The following is a 22627-nucleotide window of genomic DNA, read 5'->3' as shown; positions in this document are numbered from 1 at the left end:
ACTTCCTTCTCTTTGTTTACCATTTGTGCAGCCACCTGAAACCCCACTGGTTTCTCCTTGGTTTAGTCAGAAGGTGTAGGTAGGGCATCAGGGTTCCGGCTGTGGTACCTACTCTATTATCTTGTGATAGTGTTGCTGTTGACAGCATGAGTTTAGTGGGTAACCAGTCAAAGCCTCAGAGATTTGGTTGTTTTCTCCCCCCTACACCCCCCCCATACTGGGTTCCTGATTTATCTCAATTTGTCTTCACTTCTCATAGAAGCTTAAGGACAGTAACACCTATCAACACCCTCTCTCTCTCTCTCTCTCTCCTTTTTAGTCATTAGAACTGACTTTCTGCCAATGTCTAGTCCTCGTGGGTCTTTCATGTTTCTGAGTTCCTTTGGACTAGATAGAGTCAGAAAATCTAATGAAAGACCTCCAAAGGGAGCCCCTCACTCAAGTCTCGGGACAATAGCGGACTCCCAAAAACTCACGAGAGACCAAGCTTGATGCAAACCACATGAGGCTTTATTTGGGGAAAGCCAGAGCTCTGGGGACGACTCATATCCCACACAGGGGTTGAGGAGTCGACCTCAAGGGGAAAGGGGTCCCAGTTTTTATAGGCCCTCAGGGGGGAAAGGAGAAGGGGGGAGTAGGGGATTTCCAGATCTAAACAATGTAAAATGATTTCTCAAGAAATGGATATGGGAGGGAAACAAGGAAAGAGTCTAATGCAGGTGTAGTAACTCCGGATTGGCCCCTGCTGTGGTTGCTGGGGAGATTTTTCTGACTCTATTTTAGCAACCAATATCACAAACACCTGGCAGTGAGGTGCAAGCAGTGGTCACACACCTGGGTTCAAGGAACGGTCAGAACATTGGCAGACACACAGGTTCAAGGAGCGGCCAGAGCATTGTGCACCTCTATTTTTCTAAATCAGTGAAGCTAGTTCTACTAACAATCAAATCTATTTTGCCAATTTCAGGGCTTCTGTGACCTTTTACATTCGGTCAGGGTCTTTCACTTGCATGTAAAGTACTCTTTGGTAATGTCCTTGGCCTGAGATTCTTTGCTGTAATCCTCAACCACTACACAGCTGCAACCAACCATTTTTCCCTTTCCACCAGCTTGACAGAGGCCCACCCATTCCCCTAGTTTCCTGCAGTGATTAACCTTAATTAAGTTGATTTGGTGCTCAGCATAAGTACCTCCACCAACTTGACATATGTGGGCTCATCACAATTGGATGCAAGCACGCAGATGGGTGTGACACTTTTCTATGTAGGCATTGGCAGCTTTATACTGGGTGCTACGTGCTGGGCCACCATGGACGATGGCGGTCTTCAGAACCTCTTGGAGTATTGACACCCATCACACCTCTAGCGGCAATGCTTTCCTCGGCCATGGTGGTAGATCACAGGCCTCAGCAGTGACAGGGAAAGGTGCTTGTGTATTCTAAAGAATCCAGTTTCTTAGCTGGGCTCGGTACACACCTTTATCTCAGCCCTCTGGAAGGCAGAGACAGGTGGATCTCTGTGAACTGGTAGCCAGACTGGGCTATGAAGTGAGTTCTAGTGTAGACAGGAATATGCAGAGAGACCCTGCCTCAAAAAGAAAAAGAAAAGATCATGTTCTTAATTTCTTTTCTGAATTACACAGTAAAAAATTGCACAGGAAGTTTTCTTGCCCCCCCCCCCCCCCCCGCCAACTCCACTTCATCCTGTGTCACAGCAGGGCCGTTGGCTAGAAGCCATCTTCCAGTTGAACTGAAAGTGGAAGAAACCCTTGAATCATCCCTTGGACAACATGAACAGGCCCTCCCCTCTCTCCCATTCCTTTCCTTCGTGTAGGAGGGACACACTCTCCTAAACAATGGTCATAATGTTTTTGTTTTTAATTCTGTCACATGCGTGTGTGCTGCAGTTGCCAATGTCTTTAACTTTGCACATCTGAAAGGTGACATGCAATCGTAACATGCCTCCTATTGCTCCTTCCTTTTATGACCAGTTATATTTCTGGATGCATTTGAGTTGGTAGTTTATGAATGCCTATTGTACTGGCTATTTTTGTGTCAACTTGACACAGCTGGAGTTATCACAGAAAAAGGAGCTTCAGTTGAGGAAATGCCTCCATGAGATCCAACTGTAAGGCATTTTCTCAATTAGTGATCAAGGGGGAAAGGCCCCTTGTGGGTGGGACCATCCCTGGGCTGGTAGTCTTGGGTTCTATAAGAGAGTAGGCTGAGGAAGCCAGAAGAGGCAAGCCAGTAAAGAACATCCCCCCATGGCCTCTGCATCAGCTCCTGCTCCCTGACCTGTCTGAGTTCCAGTCCTGACTTCCTTTGGTGATGAACAGCAGCATGGAAGTGTAAGCCGAATAAACCCTTTCCTCCCCAACTTGCTTCTTGGTCATGATGTTTGTGCAGGAATAGAAACCCTGACTAAGACAAATTGGTACCAGCAGAGTGGGGTATTCCTGTGACAACCTGACCATGTTTTGGGGAGGACTGTGGAAGGACTTTGGAACTTTGGGCTTGAATATCCATTCATTGTTAAGAGCTCTGTCAGATGTTTTGTAGGAGCTTGGAAGATAATGTTGAGAACAGTGCAGAAGATGGAGGTCTGGTTTGTGAAATTTCAGAGGGAAAATTAAAGACTCTTTTCAGGGCCATTGCTGTTTTGATTGTAAAGATTTTGTAGTTCTGGTTAGCTGGGGCTGAAGAATCAGCTGTGATTAACAAGATACCAGAACTACTAAAGCAAAAACTTTGCATTACTGGGACTATTGATGCTGGTTAGCTGGAGCTAAGAAATTAGCAGTGATTAAGAAGAGACCAGCATCGTTGAGGTGACATCTTCTGGGAAGTGTTTTCTGAAAGCACAAAGAGGCTGTGTTCCAGAGATAGGCAAGGTTGTACTCCTTCTGCAGCGGGACTTGGTAATGTGTAAGGGTCACCCAGGTGGTACTGGTTTTGAAGGCATGAAGGGGTCATGCAGAGGAGCTGAGGCTCGGCACTGTGAGAGGCCATGGAAGGCCATTGGTGAAGGTGCAGCCTCAGTTGTAATTGAAGGCCCAGGACTGAAGGGGTCATGCAGTGTTTTGGAGATGCCAGTACCATGAGATGACCACCAAGAGCAGCAGCAGCAGTGGAGTACAGGCATCTGGAGCCCAGAGGACGACGTGTGTGCTACAAAGGGCATGGCTGGAGAAGTGACCCAAGCCCTTGGAGGAGCCCAGAAGATCGTGAGTTGGATCCCAGACGTTGGACGGTTGGAGAATGATTTTTGCTTTGATTGTGACTGTGCCCTGATATTTTCCCTCTTGAAGGAAGAAACTGTTTTAGTGGAGCCCACAGTTAAGAGACTTTTAATTGTAAAAAGACTTTGGATTTTAAAAGAGATGGATATTTTAAAGAGATTGAAATTTTAAGAATATGTAAAGATTGTGGGACTTTTAAAGTTATTTAGATCTTGGGGATGAATAAGAATGTAAGGGTTGAGGCTTACTAGTGATGTGTTTATGTGTCAAGTTGACAAGGGGTCAATTGTACTGGCTATTTTTGTGTCAACTTGACACAGCTGGAGTTATCACAGAGAAAGGAGCTTCAGTTGAGGAAATGCCTCCATGAGATCCAACTGTAAGGCATTTTCTCAATTAGTGATCAAGGGGGAAAGGCCCCTTGTGGGTGGGACCATCCCTGGGCTGGTAGTCTTGGGTTCTATAAGAGAGTAGGCTGAGGAAGCCAGAAGAGGCAAGCCAGTAAAGAACATCCCCCCATGGCCTCTGCATCAGCTCCTGCTCCCTGACCTGTCTGAGTTCCAGTCCTGACTTCCTTTGGTGATGAACAGCAGTATGGAAGTGTAAGCCGAATAAACCCTTTCCTCCCCAACTTGCTTCTTGGTCATGATGTTTGTGCAGGAATAGAAACCCTGACTAAGACACCTATTAACTGTCCATTATATGAATAAGCCCAACTGCTACATCTACTCCAGTAGTGACCCGCCTGACAGGCCAAAAAGCCTGGGCGTGGTCCTGAGGCAAAAAGTTCATGGAAACTTAGTCTCCTGGAACCGTGGCATCTGTATAAGGAATGCTCCAATGTCCTTGCTTTAGTTGGTAAATGGATCTGTGTGCTTTCCCTTAATATTGCTTTATTATAAGTGCTTCTAAGGATTGAATTTTTTTTTTTTTTTTTTTTTTGGTTTTTCGAGACAGGGTTTCTCTGTGTAGCCCTGGCTGTCCTGGCACTCACTTTGTAGACCAGGCTGGCCTCGAACTCAGAAATCCGCCTGCCTCTTCCTCCCGAGTGCTGGGATTAAAGGCGTGCGCCACCACGCCCGGCCTTTTTTTTTTTTTTTTTTTTTTTTGAGGATTGAATTTTTGACATATAGCTAAGTAAGATTCTTCACCAGTCCTAGGCAGTCAGTCCTTGAGCCAACCCTGGGCATGGATAGCTAAGTCACTGCCCTACACAGGAATTTACCATCAACTAGGAAGAAGGAAGGTTATGGTCTAAGGAGGAACCAGAGTAGATACTTAGAACTATAGATAGCTGAGTTACACCCATACACAAGAATTCACAATGACCTAGGGGGAAGGTGGATTATACAATAGACTAGAGTAGGAACTATGGCAAGGGCCCGAAGCCTTTGCCCCTGTAAGTGGACCTTAGATGGGGCTGCTTTTGATCCCAGTTGTTAACATTGAATTTTATTCCAGCTGGTTCCTGCCAGTCCTTCGTGTTTGCATTCCTCTGTTTTGTGTAAGAATCCGGTAACCTCATTGTACCTTGCCAGTGTGTCACCTAACTTCCCTGTTTTCTTCTGTATAAAAAGTTTGATGCTCGATTTGACAAATTACATTCAGATCCAACACACTCTCCTGTGTCAATTCTCGCCGACTCTATGCCCATCTGTCCCAACTCCTGATTCCTACGGATTGAGGGGGGCCGACCAGGGTCGGTTTGTGGCACCCAACTAAGTCATTTTACTCTCCTCTCCTCTTAAATTAAAATTTAAGCTCCTTTATTTGTGAACCGTTTGTCCCTGCATGGCTTCTTTTTTTTTGTTTTTGTTTTTCGAGACAGGGTTTCTCTGTGTAGCCCTGGCTGTCCTGGAACTCACTCTGTAGACCAGGCTGGCCTCGAACTCAGAAATCCATCTGCTTCTGCCTCCCAAGCGCTGGGATTAAAGGCGTGCGCCACCACGCCGGGCTTCTGCATGGCTTCTTATTGTGAGGTAGATGTAGATGCAGATGTAGATGTAGATGCAGATGCAGATGCAGATGCAGATGCAGATGCAGATGTAGATTCACTGAGCAGACTCTGGGCTTTTCTGGCTTGTTCATTCAACTATTTAGCTAGTATCTTTCCATGGAAACTAATGAAGTCTGTTTTCCCTGCTATGGACAGCTACAGACTTAATGAAATCAAACAGAAAAGTTTATGTAACCAAAGTCTTAGGCTAGAGGCCCAACTCTGACCCAAAGAAAGAAATGAAAGTAATCGTAAAAATGTATGAAAAGGTTTTAATCAAAATGGCCATTTAAGTGTTTCATTCTTTAAGCCATGCTGACATGGTTGTAGATTTAAAGAAAGGAAGAATTTGGGGGAGTGGTGAGAGGCAATCTATTAAACAGTGCTGGCCAGGCTATGGCTTGGTCAGGCTGTGGTTTGGTTGAACAGTGGCTCAGTCTGTTTCTACAAGATGACCTTGAAGGCGTCTTTATTACTTGTGTGGACAATTTGGTTGCCAAAGGATGGTGGCTGCTGTTTGGGGATAATTTTCTTATGAGATGATCTATCTTCGGAGTTCTTTTACTCCCAGAATTCATGGTGTCTTCAGGTTTATAGGAATGACTGGAGCTTATCTGGAACATCCTCTGATATCTGGAATGAGATGTTATATAAGCTAATAATCAGATATTTTAGCTATTCGTAACATATAGAAATAAAAGTTTTTTATTAAAACACCATCTGCGAGGCGGTTAATAAGACCTTCAACAACCTGAACTTGATCCTGTCAATATAGATTATAAATTGGACAGTTATGAAATTACCCATCACTCTCCTGAAAAGTGACAGAAGGTTGCTGCATCCGGTGGACACATCTGGGCAGTGAAGGTGGACATTACGTAGAAGGTTAAAAACTATTTCTTGTCACTAGGGTTTTTAATTTTTTCATCTTCTTACAATATAGTCGACTCAGATTAATCTCTTCAGGTTAATTATTGAAGGTTACAGCTACAAACTATATAGTCCCGTGGCAGTTTGACTGTGGCCAGTAGAGATATATGCCCAGATGTTTGAGGGCTATGTTCTCAGCTGCTAGGACTTAGGCGTGATCCCTACTATAATGGCCACCAGTAACGTAGCACAGTGGGTTTCTGTAACTGTATATTTCTCTTTCTTTATTTGAAGAATTCATGTTTGCTAGTTCATCCACAGCAAGCCCTGCCTGCTAGGGTGCTGCCATGTCCTGGCCGCAATTGTTAGACGTATCAGTCGTTTAAGTCACTTTGGCACTTTGTTCCGTAGTTCTAGTGAGCACAGAGGGAGAAGCCAGGATCAAAACTGGAGCTGGCTCCAAGGGCATTCTCTGCTTCTCCAACAACAGAGCTGGAAACAAAACCCAGGCATGCTCTTTCATAAATAGCCCCGGAGTTAGTAGCTTTTATCCACGAGCTATGTGAATCCTGGAGTGCAAACTCTCCTCACGCCTGAGTAAGAAGACAGCAGTTTTCGCAAGCCCTCTGGCCAGATTTTATTTTTCCCCCTGTGGACTCAAAAGGCTAAATTCCCTCAGCCCACTGTGCTTAAACCAGCGTGTGCTCTTTCTAGGCTTCCAGACAAATGTTTTATGGATGGAATTTTGAAAGCACAACCGCGTCCGGAGGCTAATAACATCCAGATGTGTGCTTTTTTCTATATGCCGAAATATGCCTCTGTAGGTGACTATAGGGATGGCAGCTTATAGTAAGCTAGTACTGACAGAAGAAAAGACCGTCCAGGTGGCTAGACCACCTCCAGGGAGTCATAGGTTACACCTAGACCCCTCTAGAATGTTGGAAATTTGGGGGCAGAGTTAGAGCTCACATACCAGTGGAGTGGGTGTGGGAGGTATGGAGGTCAGGGCCAGAGTCCTGTGTGAAGTCAGACAGGAAACCTTCTGCCTGGAGGGATGGGGTGGCTCTCTCTGAGCATCTCTGCTTTGGCCCGCTCCAGGTGGTCATCACGTGACACAAGAAACCGCAAGACCCCTTGTGTGGAGGCGGGATGTGTGTCTCTGTGGTTTTGTTCCTCCTTGCACTACCGCCGCAGAGAACCTGGGAGCCCACGGGTTAAGGTCACACAGCATCAGGATCCAGGATCGCAGCGGCCGATGCTTTCCCTTTAAACGCGGAGGCGGCTCCCGGCCAGGAGGCGCGGTCTGGGCGGGGCTGAGTTCTAGGACACAGAACAAGACCTCGTGTTTCCAGAGTCGCCCGCAAGCGGGAGCGGAACCCGCGTGGCTCTTGGCCTGCACGGCGCAGCGATGTCGGGGGAATCCTCCAGGAGCCTGGGGAAGGGTGAGGCTACCGGTGTCGGTGACGCACTGTGTACTGGGGATGCCCGGGATCCCCGTGCGATCCGGGCCGTGACTGTCTCCTCTCTCCTGCAGGAAGCGCGCCCCCCGGCCCGGTCCCGGAGGGCCAGATCCGCGTCTACAGCATGAGGTTCTGTCCCTTCGCTCAGAGGACGCTGATGGTCCTGAAGGCCAAGGGAATCCGGTAAGGACGGGGGCGACGACTCCTGAGCCGCTGGCGGCCGGCTTCAACCCCTCGGGGCGTTGGCTTTGTGTTCAGGGGGAAATATTCTCAGCCTTTTGTAGGAGACTTTAGTTGCTCACCCTCTTTTCAAGGGGAGAATTGTCATGGGCTCCAGGGCTCTAGGACAGCCTGTTTAAGCAGTCTGGGGCTCAAAAAAGCGTTTTGTTTTTTTTTTTTTTTTTTTTCCGGTGAGGTTGGTGGTTTATACAAGATTGCGGAACCCTGGGGCGGCTGTCTCAGCTCCGGTCCTGGGATTCTTGGTGAACTAGAGGCTTGCTTCGCTGTTGCACAAAGGTCACCCGCCTAGCAGAGTTCTGAGCCGTGTGCACAGCCATTTGGGTTGTAAACACAAGGTAGAGTCAGAGTCAAGCCTTTGCAAAGCCTCCATAACCAAACAGTCTTTGACCTACGGGTTATCTACAGTTGGTGAGTCTCTTGGCTTTTCCCGATACCATGTTCGTTGGATCATTTCCCTTCCAATGTCTTGGGGGATCTTTTGAACAATTATTAGATACCTTCTGTTTGGAAGCTCACCCTTAAGAAAAAGTTCATGTATGCAGTTACAATTCGTAAACGACTTTTAGTCCGTGGGGAGAATTGGCTAGGCAGGCAGTTCTTTTCCCTAAATGTTAAAATATTTAACCTAAGGAAGTATTTGAAAATTAACTGTCACTTTGTAACGATTTTAATTTCATTTGGATGGGAGATTTGGTTTTGAACACAAGAACGTATTTTTTTTTCTTAAAAAGCAATTTTTCTATATTAGTTGGAACTTTCACTCTAACTAAGAAACTCAAACTGAATTGAAAAAAATAAGATATTTATTGTTCTAATACAATGAGAGAGTCCAAGAACAGGGCACAATGCCTTGTGTGATGTGTTTCCTACTATTTTGCACCAGGATTTCCCAAGCAATATTGAAATTACTTTACCATAACAGGGGTGGGGGCCCTTACGGGGAGAAGGGTTCCTTCAGATAGTGTCTATTACTACTCTTTGTTCACAGACCGATTTTAAACCAGGAAACTTTGTCTGGGGCAGTAGCATCTTACACAGGGCATGTGTGTTGCATACTCTCTCTAAGGAGCATCCTCTAGCCTGTGGGCTCAGCTGTGCTGAGTGTTGGCTCAAAATGCCAAGCTTCCAGCATTCACTTGTGTTCTTGATCTCCAGAGCCCAGGACTTGCCTTCCATTTTCAAGATATAATTCTCAGAGATGGACACTATTCTATGGCAAAGGCTTTTGTTTTTCCCATGACAGGTGGCTTGTATGTTCATTATTCTGTAAACCTTTTAACTTGCTTGCATACACACACACACACACACACACTTCAGTGTTCACACTGGCTATTTGTTCTTGTGAGGGATTATGCATTGAAATCCATAAGCTAAATCTGATTTGTTGTGGGTGAAGACATGGGGAATCAGACGTGTTGGGATGGGTTACTTTTGAGTGGTCTCTCCTAGTGGACACTGTGCCTGATTTGAGTTCTTCGGACATCGCTTTAAGGATTAGAATTCTTTCCTGTCTCCTACAGTCTCTGCAGGATACAAGGCATACACAGTTACAATCTGCATTTAGCCCTGGCTCCAATGGATTCCTTTTTTTTAAAATTTATTTTGTATACTTTTTAAAATTTATCTTTATGTTCATGTGTGTGCACCTGTGCATGAGTTTATGTGCTTGCGGGATGCCACAGAGCAAAAGAGGGCATTGTGTCCCCAGAAACTGGAGTTATGACCCCTGACATGGGTCCTGGGAACTGAACCCAATCTTCTGCAAGAGCAGCAAGTGCCCTTAGACTATTTGTCTAGTCTCATACTTTTTATGATTTTGAAATCTTTTTAAAGAAAACATACCAAAACATGTGGGTTCAACATGGTTCATTTTATGAGACTTTTTTAGGATTAAAAAAAAATCCTTATAAACAAGGATTTCAAAATTCATATTAGCAAAATGTATTCAGTTGAGTCAATTCAACTCCCTTTGAACTGAATAAAAATGAAATGAGGTTTTGTCAGACTGACTCCAATATATTGAGTGGACATGTGCTCAATCCAGTTGGTTGCCTCCTGTCAGGATGCAGAAGACACCAGCCCTCCCATGTTTAGTATGGCACTGTTCACCACGGTGCGCTGCCAATGGCCATTGACAAATGAGTGGATAATGAAAATGCTCAATGCATGGTCTTCCACTGTTCAAGAGAAGGAAAGTCTAAAGTCTGTGACAAAGGTGGATCATGGAGATGTGAAGGGAAGCAAGTCAGATAAACAGAAAAGTGAACATTGGCTGCTCGCCTGCAGGAGGGCATCTGACCCAGGGTCTTAAACTTCGGGTGCAGTGTGGTCAGAACTCTCCTCCTCCATTCAAGGCTCCTCCACTAAGTGGATGGTGGAATCGGGCCACACTAATACAGGGACAGAAACTGCCTCGCTCTCTTCAGTCGCCTTGTGTCTTTCAGGCACGAAGTCATCAACATCAACCTGAAGAATAAGCCCGAGTGGTTCTTTGAGAAGAATCCCCTTGGGCTGGTGCCGGTTCTGGAGAACAGCCAGGGTCACTTGGTCACCGAATCTATCATCACTTGTGAGTACCTGGATGAGGCGTACCCAGAGAAGAAGTTATTTCCAGATGACCCTTACAAGAAGGCGCGCCAGAAGATGACCCTTGAGTCATTCTCTAAGGTATGTTTGAAAAAAACCAAAACCAAAACCAAAACCCTCCTTTTGTTCTAGGCTAACTCAGTGCTGCCTTTGTGATGGTTCAGGCACTGGGGACTTTAACTACATTCGCCATGCCCTGCCACCCTCTGTTCCCTGCTTGCCTTGCAGTCAGCCCAGCCCTCCTGGCTCTTTTTCCTGACCTACCCCTGGTGAAAAAAAAATTTTTTTTTTTTTTAGAATTAATTTTTTTATTAGGTATTTTCCTCATTTACATTTCCAATGCTATCCAAAAAGTCCCCAATACACTCCCCCCCCCCCACTCCCCTACCCACCCACTCCCACTTTTTGGCCCTGGCGTTCCCCTGTACTGGGGCATATAAAGTTTGCAAGTCCAATGGGCCTCTCTTTCCAGTGATGGCCGACTAGGCCATCTTTTGATACATATGCAGCTAGAGTCAAGAGCTCTGGGGTACTGGTTAGTTCATAATGTTGTTCCACCTATATGGTTGCAGATCCCTTTAGCTCCTTGGGTACTTTCTCTAGCTCCTCCATTGGGGGCCCTGTGATCCATCCAATAGCTGACTGTGAGCATCCACTTCTGTGTTTGCTAGGCCCCAGCATAGTCTCACAAGAGACAGCTATATCTGGGTCCTTTCAGCAAAATCTTGCTAGTGTATGCAATGGTGTCAGCATTTGGAAGCTGATTATGGGATGGATCCCTGGATATGGCAGTCTTTAGATGGTCCATCCTTTCGTCACAGCTCCAAACTTTATCTCTGTAACTCTTTCCATGGGTGTTTTGTTCCCAATTCTAAGAAGGGGCACAAGGTCCACACTTTGTTCTTCGTTCTTCTTGAGTTTCATGCGTTTAACAAATTGTATCTTATATCTTGGGTATCCTAAGTTTTTGGGCTAATATCCACTTATCAGTGAGTACATATTGTGTGAGTTCCTTTGTGATTGTGTTACCTCACTCAGAATGATGCCCTCCAGGTCCATCCATTTGCCTAGGAATTTCATAAATTCATTCCTTTTAATAGCTGAGTAGTACTCCATTGTGTAAATGTACCACATTTTCTGTATCCATTCCTCTGTTGAGGGGCATCTGGGTTCTTTCCAGCTTCTGGCTATTATAAATAAGGCTGCTATGAACATAGTGGAGCATGTGTCCTTCTTACCAGTTGGAACATCTTCTGGATATATGCCCAGGAGAGGTATTGCTGGATCCTCTGGTAGTATTATGTCCAATTTTCTGAGGAACTGCCAAACTGATTTCCAGAGTGGTTGTACAAGCTTGTAATCCCACCAACAATGGAAGAGTGTTTCTTTTTCTCCACATCCTCGCTAGCATCTGCTGTCACCTGAATTTTTGATCTTAGCCATTCTGACTGGTGTGAGGTGGAATCTCAGGGTTGTTTTGATTTGCATTTCCCTGATGATTAAAGATGTTGAACATTTTTTCAGGTGCTTCTCTGCCATTCGGTATTCCTCAGGTGAGAATTCTTTGTTCAGTTCTGAGCCCCATTTTTTAATGGGGTTATTTGATTTTCTGGAGTCCACCTTCTTGAGTTCTTTATATATATTGGATATTAGTCCCCTATCTGATTTAGGATAGGTAAAGATCCTTTCCCAATCTGTTGGTGGTCTTTTTGTCTTATTGACGGTGTCTTTTGCCTTGCAGAAGCTTTGCAACTTTATGAGGTCCCATTTATCGATTCTCAATCTTACAGCACAAGCCTTTGCTGTTCTATTCAGGAATTTTTCCCCTGTACCCATATCTTCAAGGCTTTTCCCTACTTTCTTCTCTATAAGTTTCAGTGTCTCTGGTTTTATGTGGAGTTCCTTAATCCACTTAGATTTGACCTTAGTACAAGGAGATAGGAATGGATCAATTCGCATTCTTCTACATGATAACCGCCAGTTGTGCCAGCACCATTTGTTGAAAATGCTGTCTTTTCTCCACTGGATGGTTTTTGTTCCCGTGTCAAAGATCAAGTGACCATAGGTGTGTGGGTTCATCTCAGGATCTTCAATTCTGTTCCATTGGTCTACTTGTCTGTCGTTATACCAGTACCATGCAGTTTTTATCACAATTGCTCTGTAGTACAGCTTTAGGTCAGGCATGGTGATTCCACCAGAGGTTCTTTTATCCTTGAGAAGAGTTTTTGCTATCCTAGGTTTTTTTTTTGTTATTCCAGATGAATTTGCAGATTGCCCTTTCTAATTCCTTGAAGACTTGAGTTGGAATTTTGATGGGGATTGCATTGAATCTGTAGATTGCTTTTGGTAAGATAGCCATTTTTACAATGTTGATCCTGCCAATCCATGAGCATGGGAGATCTTTCCATCTTCTGAGATCTTCTTTAATTTCTTTCTTCAGAGACTTGAAGTTCTTGTTATACAGATCTTTCACTTCCTTAGTTAGAGTCATGCCAAGGTATTTTATATTGTTTGTGACTATTGAGAAGGGTGTTGTTTCCCTAATTTCTTTCTCAGCCTGTTTATCCTTTGTGTACAGAAAGGCCATTGACTTGCTTGAGTTAATTTTATATCCAGCTACTTCATTGAAGCTGTTTATCAGGCTTAGGAGTTCTCTGGTGGAATTTTTAGGGTCACTTATATATACTATCATATCATCTGCAAAAAGTGATATTTTGACTTCTTCTTTTCCAATTTGTATCCCCTTGATCTCCTTTTGTTGCCTAATTGCTCTGGCTAGGACTTCAAGTACAATGTTGAATAGGTAGGGAGAGAGTGGACAGCCTTGTCTAGTCCCTGATTTTAGTGGGATTTCTTCCAGCTTCTCACCATTTACTTTGATGTTGGCTACTGTTTTGCTGTAGATTGCTTTTATCATGGTTAGGTATGGGCCTTGAATTCCTGATCTTTCCAAGACTTTTATCATGAATGGGTGTTGGATTTTGTCAAAGGCTTTCTCAGCATCTAACGAGATGATCATGTGTTTTTTGTCTTTGAGTTTGTTTATATAATGGATTATGTTGATGGATTTCCGTATATTGAACCATCCTTGCATCCATGGGATGAAACCTACTTGGTCAGGATGGATGATTGTTTTGATGTGTTCTTGAGTTCGGTTAGCGAGAACTTTATTGAGGATTTTTGCATCGATATTCATAAGGGAAATTGGTCTGAAGTTCTCTATCTTTGTTGGGTCTTTTTGTGGTTTAGGTATCAGAGTTATTGTGGCTTCATAGAATGAGTTGGGTAGAGTACCTTCTGTTTCTATTTTGTGGAATAGTTTGTGAAGAACTGGGATTAGATCTTCTTTGAAGGTCTGATAGAACTCTGCACTAAACCCATCTGGTCCTGGGCTTTTTTTTGGTTGGGAGACTATTAATGACTGCTTCTATTTCTTTAGGGGATATGGGACTGTTTAGATCATTAACCTGATCTTGATTTAACTTTGGTACCTGGTATCTGTCTAGAAACTTGTCCATTTCATCCAGGTTCTCCAGTTTTGTTGAGTATAGCCTTTTGTAGAAGGATCTGATGGTGTTTTGGATTTCTTCAGGATCTGTTGTTATGTCTCCCTTTTCATTTCTGATTTTGTTAATTAGAATGCTTTCCCTGTGCCCTCTAGTGAGTCTGGCTAAGGGTTTATCTATCTTGTTGATTTTCTCAAAGAACTAACTCCTCGATTTGTTGATTCTTTGAATAGTTCTTCTTGTTTCCACTTGGTTGGTTTCTCCTGAGTTTGATTATTTCCTGCCATCTACTCCTTTTGGGTGAATTTGTTTCCTTTTGTTCTAGAGCTTTTAGGTGTGTTGTCAAGCTGCTAATGTGTGCTCTCTCTAGTTTCTTTTTGGAGGCACTCAGAGCTATGGGTTTTCCTCTTAGAAATGCTTTCATTGTGTCCCATAAGTTTGGGTATGTTGTGGCTTCATTTTCATTAAACTCCAAAAAGTCCTTAATTTCTTTCTTTATTCCTTCCTTGACCAATGTATCATTGAGAAGAGTGTTGTTTAGTTTCCACGTGTGTGTTGGCTTTCTATTATTTATTTTGTTATTGAAGATCAGCCTTAGTCCATGGTGATCTGATAGGATGCATGGGACAATTTCAATATTTTTGTATATGTTGAGGCTTGTTTGTGACCAATTATGTGGTCAATTTTGGAGAAGGTACCGTGAGGTGCTGAGAAGAAGGTATATCCTTTTGTTTTAGGATAAAATGTTCTGTAGATATCTTTCAGATCCATTTGTTTCATAACCTCTGTTAGTTTCAGTGTGTCCCTGTTTAGTTTCTGCTTCCATGATCTGTCCATTGGTGAAAGTGGTGTGTTGAAGTCTCCCACTATTATTGTGTGAGGTGCAATGTGTGCTTTGAGCTTTACTAAAGTATCTTTAATGAATGTGGCTGCCCTTGTATTTGGAGCATAGATATTCAGAATTGATAGTTCCTCTTGGAGGATTTTACCTTTGATGAGTATGAAGTGCCCTTCCTTGTCTTTTTTGATGACTTTGGGTTGGAAGTCGATTTTATTAGATATTAGGATGGCTACTCTAGCTTGTTTCTTCCTACCATTTGCTTGGAAAATTGTTTTCCAGCCTTTCATTCTGAGATAGTGTCTATCTTTTTCTCTGAGATGAGTTTCCTGTAAGCAGCAAAATGTTGGGTCCTGTTTGTGTAGCCAGTCTGTTAGTCTATGTCTTTTTATTGGGGAGTTGAGTCCATTGATATTAAGAGATATTAAAAGTAATTGTTGCTTCCTTTTATTTTTGTTGTTAGAGTTGGCATTCTGTTCTTGTGGCTGTCTTCTTTTAGGTTTGTTGAGGGATTACCTTCTTGTTGTTTCTAGGGCGTGGTTCCTGCCCTTGTATTGTTTTTTTTCTGTTATTATCCTGTGAAGGGCTGGATTTGTGGAAAGATAATGTGTGAATTTGGTTTTGTCGTGGAATACTTTGGTTTCTCCATCTATGGTAATTGAGAGTTTGGCTGGGTATAGTAGCCTGGGCTGGAATTTGTGTTCTCTTAGTTTCTGTATAACATCTGTCTAGGCCCTTCTGGCTTTCATAGTCTCTGGTGAAAAATCTGGTGTAATTCTGATAGGCTTGCCTTTATGTTACTTGACCTTTTTCCCTTACTGCTTTTAGTATTCTATCTTTATTTAGTGCATTTTTTGTTCTGATTATTATATGTCGGGAGAAATTTCTTTTCTGGTCCAGTCTACTTGGAGTTCTCTAGACTTCTTGTATGTTCATGGGCATCTCTTTCTTTAGGTTTGGGAAGTTTTCTTCTATAATTTTGTTGAAGATATTTGCGGTCCTTTGAGTTGAAAATCTTCATTCTCATCTACTCCTATTATCTGTAGGTTTGGTTTTCTCATTGTGTCCTGGATTTCCTGGATGTTTTGAGTTAGGATCTTTTTGAATTTTGTATTTTCTTTGATTGTTGTGCCGATGTTCTCTATGGAGTCTTCTGCACCTGAGATTCTCTCTTCCATCTCTTGTATTATGTTGCTGATGCTCGCATCTATGGTTCCAGATTTCTTTCCTAGGGTTTCTATCTCCAGCGTTGCCTCAATTTGGGTTTTATTTATTGTGTCTACTTCCCTTTTTAGGTCTTGGATGGTTTTATTCAATTCCATCACCTGTTTGGTCTGGCTTTCCTGCAATTCTTTAAGGGATTTTTGTGCTTCCTCTTTAATGTCTTCTACCTGTTTAGCAGTGTTCTCCTGTAATTCTTTAAGGGATTTTTGTGCTTCCTCTTTAATGTCTTCTACCTGTTTAGCAGTGTTCTCCTGTATTTCTTTAAGTGTGTTATTAAAGTCCTTCTTGATGTCCTCTATCATCATCATGAGATATGCTTTTAGATCCTGGTCTAGCTTTTTGGGTGTGTTGGGGTGCCCTGGACTGGGCAAAGTGGGAGTGCTGGGTTCTGATGATGGTGAGTGGTCTTGGTTTCTATTAGTAAGATTATTACGTTTACCTTTTGCCATCTGGTAATCTCTGGAGTTAGTTGTTATAGTTGTCTCTGTTTAGAGATTGTTCTTCTGGTGATTCTGTTAGCTTCTATCAGCAGACCTGGGAGACAGGCTCTCTCCTCTGAGTTTCAGTGGTCAGAGCACTCTCTGTAGGCAAGCTCTCCTCTTACAGGGAAGGTGCACAGATATCTGGTGTTTGGACCTCCTCCTGGCCGAAGATGAAGGCCTAAAACAGGACCTTTCCCAGAAGCTGTGTTGCTTTGGCGCTGCCTCAGCTTCTTAACACATCCTACTGCTGTGAGCCACAGCTGATGTGCTGCTTGCTGTATGCTGCTCTCCTCTGGCAGTCACCGGAAGAGAAAGTCCAAAAATTTCTTTTTATGTCTGCCACGTGTTCTCCCTTCTCTCCCAGTTCTCATTGCATGTCTTCTCTCGTTTTCACTAAGATTAGACATTTTTGATATTTATGCTTGGACCTGCTGCCTTCCTGAAACATGGCCAGGCTGCTCAGGACTCCAGCTCTGTTCCCCGCTAAGCTTCTCCTCATTGAGGCTGTTGGCCCTCTGCCCTCAGAACTGCCTGCCTTCTTGACCTGTTGCTCCAAGAACATGAGGACTGAGTTTCCCCTGCTGGTCGGTCGCTCACTGCCTGGGGTGTGCGATTAGCTTGGGAAGCGTCATACTGTGCACTTTGGGCCAGCCTCCCTGTTTTACTTCTAGTGGGTTAGTTCACCTGTGGACAGATCTAACACAGATTGCCTAGAGCAGACTCTGATACTGGTTCCTATAGTGTCAGCTCTTAATTGTCACTGCCAGTCTTTAGCAGGGACAGTGCACTGAGGTCCCTGGGGAATGTGCCTGCATCTTAATTAGTGTCAGAGTGGATCCATTCAAATCAGTATTAATAAAGGCCAATGGGTATGTGTTTAGACACCAAGAATAGCAGTGCTCTGCTACATACATTCAGATGAATTACTTCCATAGTATGGTAAGTCTGTAAAGGAACATTTTGTCTATGAATGAAGAAAGAGCTTTTTAAAAGTATTTAGAAGTAGGGAGATTGACAAGGGGAACATTCTGTTTCTGAGCTATTGCAAACAGCAAGTGAATCATCTGGCTTAGTAGGATAACGGTGAAAGAATAGTGGAGGTGGCTAGAACATTTATATGTCATGCTGGGGAGATTAAAAATTAGTGTCAGGATGGCTGGGGATGCTCTGTGGGCAAGAGTGCTTCTCTGCAAGCATGAGGGCTCAGATGTAGCTCCTCAGCACCCACTTCAAAAGCTGGGGTGGCTGTGTGTGCCTGTGAGCCCAGCATCGCATGGTGTGTGTGTATGTGTGTGTGCAGGCATGTGTGCAGGCGTGTGTGTGTGTGTGTGTGTGTGTGTGTGTGTGTGTGTGTGTGTGTTGGTGGCTGGGGATGGGGGATGAGCAATACCCAGATCCAGAAAGCTCACACCCCAGTCAGTCCAGAACAGCAAACTTCTGGCTCAGTGACAGATTCGGTTGTGGCAGTAAGATTGCAAGCGACAGAAGTCACTGATGTTCCACTTTGACCCCATGTGCACATACACAGGTCTGTTATACCTGCACACCCCTATGCGTATAGCTACACACATACACACACACACACAGAGTGTGGTCAGGGCATGCCTGTAACATCAGGACCCAGGTGGCCGAGGCAGAAGGTGATGGTGTCTCTTGCCTGTTATAGAGGTGGTGGCAATGGCTGCAAGATTAAATTCTGGGGAAGCAATGCAAGAGCAGCGTGCGGCAGTACAAATGCCCGTTAGTGCTCGCTGGCACTGGCAGCAGCTGGTACCTCTTGGCTAGTCTATTTTTCAGTATGATTTTAGAAAATTCCCATAGTTCCAGGCCTGTTTGTTCAATTCTAGGCCACTCAGTGTCCATTTATGAGATTTCTGGTTCAAACTTGATAAGTGGGTTCCATTATCTGCAAATGACAACCTGGAGCAGCCCCACATCCTAGTCTACAAAAGAGGTTTGAAATGCCAGGCCGTGGTTCCTGTAAACACTGTGATTCCGTCAAGCACTCTGGAGGGATTCTAGTACGTTTGTTATGTGTGTGTTGGCAGGGCAGGGCATTAGCCTCACCCTGATAAACTAAACACTTGTTCTCCCTTCAGGTGCCGCCTTTGATTGCAAGCTTTGTTAGGGCGAAGAGAAAGGAAGACTATCCGGGCCTAAAGGAAGCGTTGGAGAAAGAATTCACAAAGCTAGAGGAGGTACTTGCTTCTCTTGGCTTTCACTGTAAGAAATGACGATCTATATCTGCATTTCTTTGTGCCTCCAAATCACTGACAATTAGAAATAGTATGCAGTCAGAAATAAATCACAAAAGATCTCTGTAAGCTCTTCTACTCATGATATAAATCAAGACACCTAAAAGTACCATCATTGACTTTAGTTTTAGTTTTTTGAGACAGGTGTCCCAGGCTAGTCTCAAACCCACGGTTCAGCCCATACTGGCCTTAAAATCATGATCCTCCTGCCTCAGCCAAGTGAACGCTCGTGTTACAGGCATGCCTGACTACACATGGCTTAAGGGCTTGAAGTACTTAGCACGTCAACATTAAAATAACACCTACGTTTCCCATTTTTTATTGTCCCCGTTTTCTATTCTTGTTTTCAGCCTGTGTTCGTATATTTAAAATATAGATACCGCTTCTTTCCTTCTATGCGATGTTGAGATACTCTGTTCCCAGCGTAGTCATGGAGAAGCAGAGGCGCTTCCTTCCATGGGTGTGTCCTGGCATCCCATTCTACGCATGGAGTTCCTTCCAGTATATATATATTCACTCTATTCTTGTTACTAAGTTGCTATTTTTAAGATTTTATTTTTTTTACTTTTAATGATGTGAATGCGAGGGTGGGTGTGGCCATAGGTGTTGGATCCCCTGGAGCGGGAGTTACAGGCATTTTGAGCCACCTCATGTGTTCCTCTAGAGAAGCAGGTCATGCCCTTAAGCCCAAGCCATCCATCTCTCCAGTCTTACTCTGCTAATTCTTACACTGTAAACGTTCAGTGTTCCTGGCGCCTGTTACATTGACGGAACATGCACAGAGCCAGTTCCCTTTAGCCTGATGCTTGTGGTCTCTAAGGGTCCCTGTTTATTTACCAGGCCAAGGACACCTGATATGGGTCCATAGCAAAACTTAAGCAGTGGCAATTTTTATTGCGAGCAATCAGATTTTTTTATTCCTTTATCAGGAACAGAATATAATGGCAATTGCCAGGATCAATACGGTCGTAGTTGCCAGGATACAATGACATTTGCAAGCTATGCCGGGTACACCAGATCATTGTCTAAGAGCAATTGTCCAGTCAAGTTTCCACACTTCCTTGACTACCAAGGGAATACAGAGAACCACAAAGAGGCCTGAATGCTCTGCTCCACTGCTCGAGGGAGTGCCTCAGTTTCTCAGGAACTGAAAGGCTCACAAGTGCCTGGGAAACCACAGACTCTAACCTGAAAACCCTGTGACTCATGCCAGGCCGACTTTATGATTCCCCAAAGTGGTCTTACAGGTAGATTTTTCTGGTACTGAGCTATCTTAGTGTCACTGGGATGGCAGCTTGGTCTCAGTGGACTTTCCCGTGTATTATAGGCTTAATTAATAAAAAGATTTCTCTGTATGTACTCATGGGTTTAACTCATAATTTAGCATTCTGACATCTTCATTTGGGTCTGGCATCATGAATTTTCTAATCTCCTAAAATAACTTCTCTCTAATGGGGCATTTTGATTTGTGCCTACAGTAGTGTATAGTCCAGTTTCTTTACTGGTAATTCTTTGTGGAGTTATATGTTTGTTATTAAATCAAATTTGCTAATTCCTGCTTTTCTGAGGGACAGCGTGGAAGTTGGAATCAGGTTCTTATTTTAGTGGAGAGAAGACAAATAATCAGAAAGACATGAACAATCTATCCACAGTGCATACTATTACAAGGATCTCCAAGGAAAACCAGAGGCTTTTTATGACGGGAAAGTTGGTTTGATTCTGTAAAATCCTTTGGTTGTGTCTTAAGTAGATAATGAATTTTAGTCATATGCGCCCTACCTCCTTCAGGTTTAATTAACCTAATAATACTCCCGGTTTCCCTCTTCGGTGAAACCTTCGTATCAATTCACCTTCCGTTTCAGAAACATTCCATTTGGGCTTTAGGGTTATCCAAATAATTGTCACCTGCTTAACTGTTAATTCTGTCTACTCCTAGGATTTTTTTTTTTTTTTTTTTTTTAATTTTTGGTTTTTCGAGACAGGGTTTCTCTGTGTAGCCCTGGCTGCCCTGGAACTCACTCTGTAGACCAGGCTGGCCTCGAACTCAGAAATCCGCCTGCCTCTGCCTCCTGAGTGCTAGGATTAAAGGCGTGCGCCACCACTGCCTGGCTTCCTAGGATGTTTTAATTATGTTTCCAACTAAAAACTTACATGCAGAGAAGCACCCCATGCATGAAAGTACATCTTGACAATTTAAAAAAAAAAAAAAACAAAAAACTGAACACATTCTCTACCTAATTTGCCTCTGTTGTTTTTAATGATGTTTTTCTATCTGCACAAATAAACTTATTTTTCCTTTAACAATCAGGGTATGGATAATTACAAGAGCTTCCTTGGTGGAGATTCTCCCTCTATGGTAGATTATCTTACTTGGCCTTGGTTTCAACGACTGGAAGCATTGGAGCTCAAGGAGTAAGACATTTGAATATTTTGTGCATAGTTTAGGGTGAGAGCTGTATTATGATGTATGGAATTTTTCTGAACCCAGATAAATATTGATGTCACTGGCATGAATTGAGCCAGCAAGAGAGGAAAGTCCTGGGGGTACACACAATTGGTCAGGTCACCCATTCATTCCCATGTTCAGCCCAGGGGAGGACAGGATATCATCTGTCTATGATATCAGGGTCTTAAAATTTACCCTCTGCTGGCTAAAAATCCGCACAGGTGTAAATAATTTATTTTAGGCATATGTACCCTCCATCAGTACAAGTTTAATTAACCAAATAGTATCCTTCATTTCCCTGTTTGTTGAGACCTTAGTATTAACACATCTTTACTACTTCCCGCCTACTTGTAAGAGTTCCACACTGCTTTTTAAACTCATGCTTTGAGTTTGCAGTCAGCCGTGTTGGCTTACTTCTACGTCCTAGAACTCATGGCAATCTGGGGCTACCTCTATTCCCGTTTCCTATAGAAAGTTGGCATTTAAGGCTGTTGTCTGTCAGTCTCTCAGTTTGAAGTTCTGCTGACTGACCAAGAGACTCTCAACTCGGCTTCCTCTTCTGAGAAACAAAGACCCCAATGTCACTCAAAGCTAAAGCCTTTTAGTCTACGGCTTGCATTTTAAAGAGTTGTGTTTCAAGATCAACTTCTAAGAGTTTAGGGGGATAGACTGCAGTGGTGGGTGAGACTGGGATGCTGGTCTAGCTCCTGTGGCTCACAGCTCTCATCTTGTCTTCCCACAGGTGTCTAGCCCACACCCCCAAACTCAAGCTCTGGATGGCAGCCATGCAGCAAGACCCCGTGGCATCCTCTCACAACATTGATGCCAAGACCTACCGCGAGTACTTACGTCTCTACCTACAGGACAGCCCCGAGGCCTGTGATTATGGGCTCTGAAGGGCAAGAGCCCGCAGCGAATGCTGTTTCCCCTCACTGATTGAATATCATGCTTATTTTATCCAGTATTCTCACTGGCTCCTTTCTCAATTTGACCTTCTGGCCTAAGCGGTGCCCCCTCGGGCCCCACTACTGCATTTCTATTTCAGAACACTCCGATCTAATGGTCCTAACAATCTTCACTGCCATCCCCAAGGCCACCACCTCTGGTTTGATGCAGACATCTAGATTTGGATATCAAGAAAAATGTCAAGTTTTTGATTATTCATGTCTGAAAACTGTGATTTCCTCATTCTTTCCATCATTAAATCTCTTATTCCTCTTGTGAGCATCGAAAACTGAGTCCAAACCACCTCAGGTCAACATTGACTGGGTAGCCTCTTGCTTGAGCTCTCAGTTTCTAATTTCTTAAAAAGTGTGTGTGTGTGTGTGTACGCGCGCGCGCGCGTTTGCGGGATCCCTTGGAGCTGGTGATACTGGCAGAGGCTGTGGGATGATAGGAAACAAATTTCCCTTCTGGAAGAGCAGCAAACAACCACCAAACGATCTGACTAGCTCCTACTTCTAGCCCTTTCAAATCCTTCCTTC

The 22627-nt window shown here is 43.8% G+C and overlaps 1 protein-coding gene and 1 pseudogene across 1 annotated transcript; one reads left to right on the top strand and one right to left on the bottom strand.

Moving 5' to 3' along the window:
* Nucleotides 1-1002: 1002 nt before the first annotated feature.
* LOC147000122 (small ribosomal subunit protein eS12 pseudogene) lies at nucleotides 1003-1387 on the bottom strand (annotated as a pseudogene).
* A 6020-nt stretch (nucleotides 1388-7407) lies between these two features.
* On the top strand, nucleotides 7408-22377 carry Gsto1 (glutathione S-transferase omega 1). Its single transcript, XM_021151759.3, has 6 exons — nucleotides 7408-7548; nucleotides 7641-7749; nucleotides 10251-10473; nucleotides 18542-18640; nucleotides 21006-21109; nucleotides 21886-22377. The coding sequence occupies exons 1-6, from the start codon at nucleotides 7515-7517 to the stop codon at nucleotides 22037-22039; spliced, it is 723 nt and encodes a 240-aa protein (XP_021007418.1). The 5' UTR covers nucleotides 7408-7514; the 3' UTR covers nucleotides 22040-22377.
* The last annotated feature ends 250 nt before the right edge of the window (nucleotides 22378-22627 follow it).

This window comes from Mus caroli, unplaced genomic scaffold, assembly GCF_978045245.1.
Source record: "Mus caroli unplaced genomic scaffold, Mus_caroli_1 scaffold_20, whole genome shotgun sequence".
Lineage (NCBI taxonomy): Eukaryota > Metazoa > Chordata > Mammalia > Rodentia > Muridae > Mus > Mus caroli.
This window is presented reverse-complemented; position numbering and strand designations above follow the sequence as displayed.

What these genes read in the sequence shown, in the direction of transcription:
- Gsto1 (XM_021151759.3), top strand. Translation starts at nt 7,515, where the DNA reads ATGTCGGGGGAATCCTCCAGGAGCCTGGGGAAGG. An exon ending in CCCTTGAGTCATTCTCTAAG is followed by an intron (nt 10,474 to 18,541) that starts GTATGTTTGAAA and finishes TTCTCCCTTCAG; the next exon opens with GTGCCGCCTTTGATTGCAAG. An exon ending in GAAGCATTGGAGCTCAAGGA is followed by an intron (nt 21,110 to 21,885) that starts GTAAGACATTTG and finishes GTCTTCCCACAG; the next exon opens with GTGTCTAGCCCACACCCCCA.